This window comes from Papaver somniferum, unplaced genomic scaffold (genome assembly GCF_003573695.1).
Source record: "Papaver somniferum cultivar HN1 unplaced genomic scaffold, ASM357369v1 unplaced-scaffold_26190, whole genome shotgun sequence".
Lineage (NCBI taxonomy): Eukaryota > Viridiplantae > Streptophyta > Magnoliopsida > Ranunculales > Papaveraceae > Papaver > Papaver somniferum.
In genome coordinates, this window is record NW_020636809.1 from 450 (window position 1) to 1,000 (window position 551).

The 551-nt window shown below is 41.0% G+C and overlaps 1 protein-coding gene across 1 annotated transcript in view; it reads left to right on the plus strand.

The window, feature by feature from the left end:
- LOC113341231 overlaps positions 1-533 on the plus strand; it is a gene marked incomplete at its 3' end in the record, with an annotated part of 963 nt that extends 430 nt beyond the window's left edge. Inside the window, exon 2 of the mRNA XM_026586191.1 lies at positions 1-533. Coding sequence (XP_026441976.1) covers positions 1-533 — 533 coding nt within the window.
- Between the last annotated feature and the right edge of the window lie 18 nt (positions 534-551).

The following is a 551-nucleotide window of genomic DNA, read 5'->3' on the forward strand; positions in this document are numbered from 1 at the left end:
AAAGGGCCATATGTACAACAATTTAGCAGATTTGCGCATTTTGAAATATTTCAAGGTGAGGCATAGATCATGCAAAACGTCTACTCCGATTGAGGTTAGTTGGTCTCCTCCTAATCATGATGAAATCATGATTTGTTGTGATGGCGCGTCATTTAGAAATCTAGGCCAAGGTGGTTCTGGTGTTACTTTTCGTGATGCCAACTCAGAAATGCTTGACGTTCTTTGTGTTGGCCTTGGCTGGCAAACAAATTATTATGCGGAAGTGTGTGCGGTTATTTATGGTGCGATGTTAGCCAAGAGATGGAATGTGAAGAATATTTGCATTCGTTCAGATTCAATGAGTTGCATCCAAGATTTTCAAAAGGGTGAGCTTCCTTGGAAGCTGGTGCAGAAGTGGAGAATGGCGAAGTCTTTTTACAACAACATTCGCTATATTCATAGCTATGGGGAAGTTAATTTCTCAGTTGATGCTTCGGCCAAGCAAGCATGTTTGCTGGCTGAAAATATTTTTGAGTTTTATGAGGGTAGGCCAGGTTTTATTCCGTCTGTGT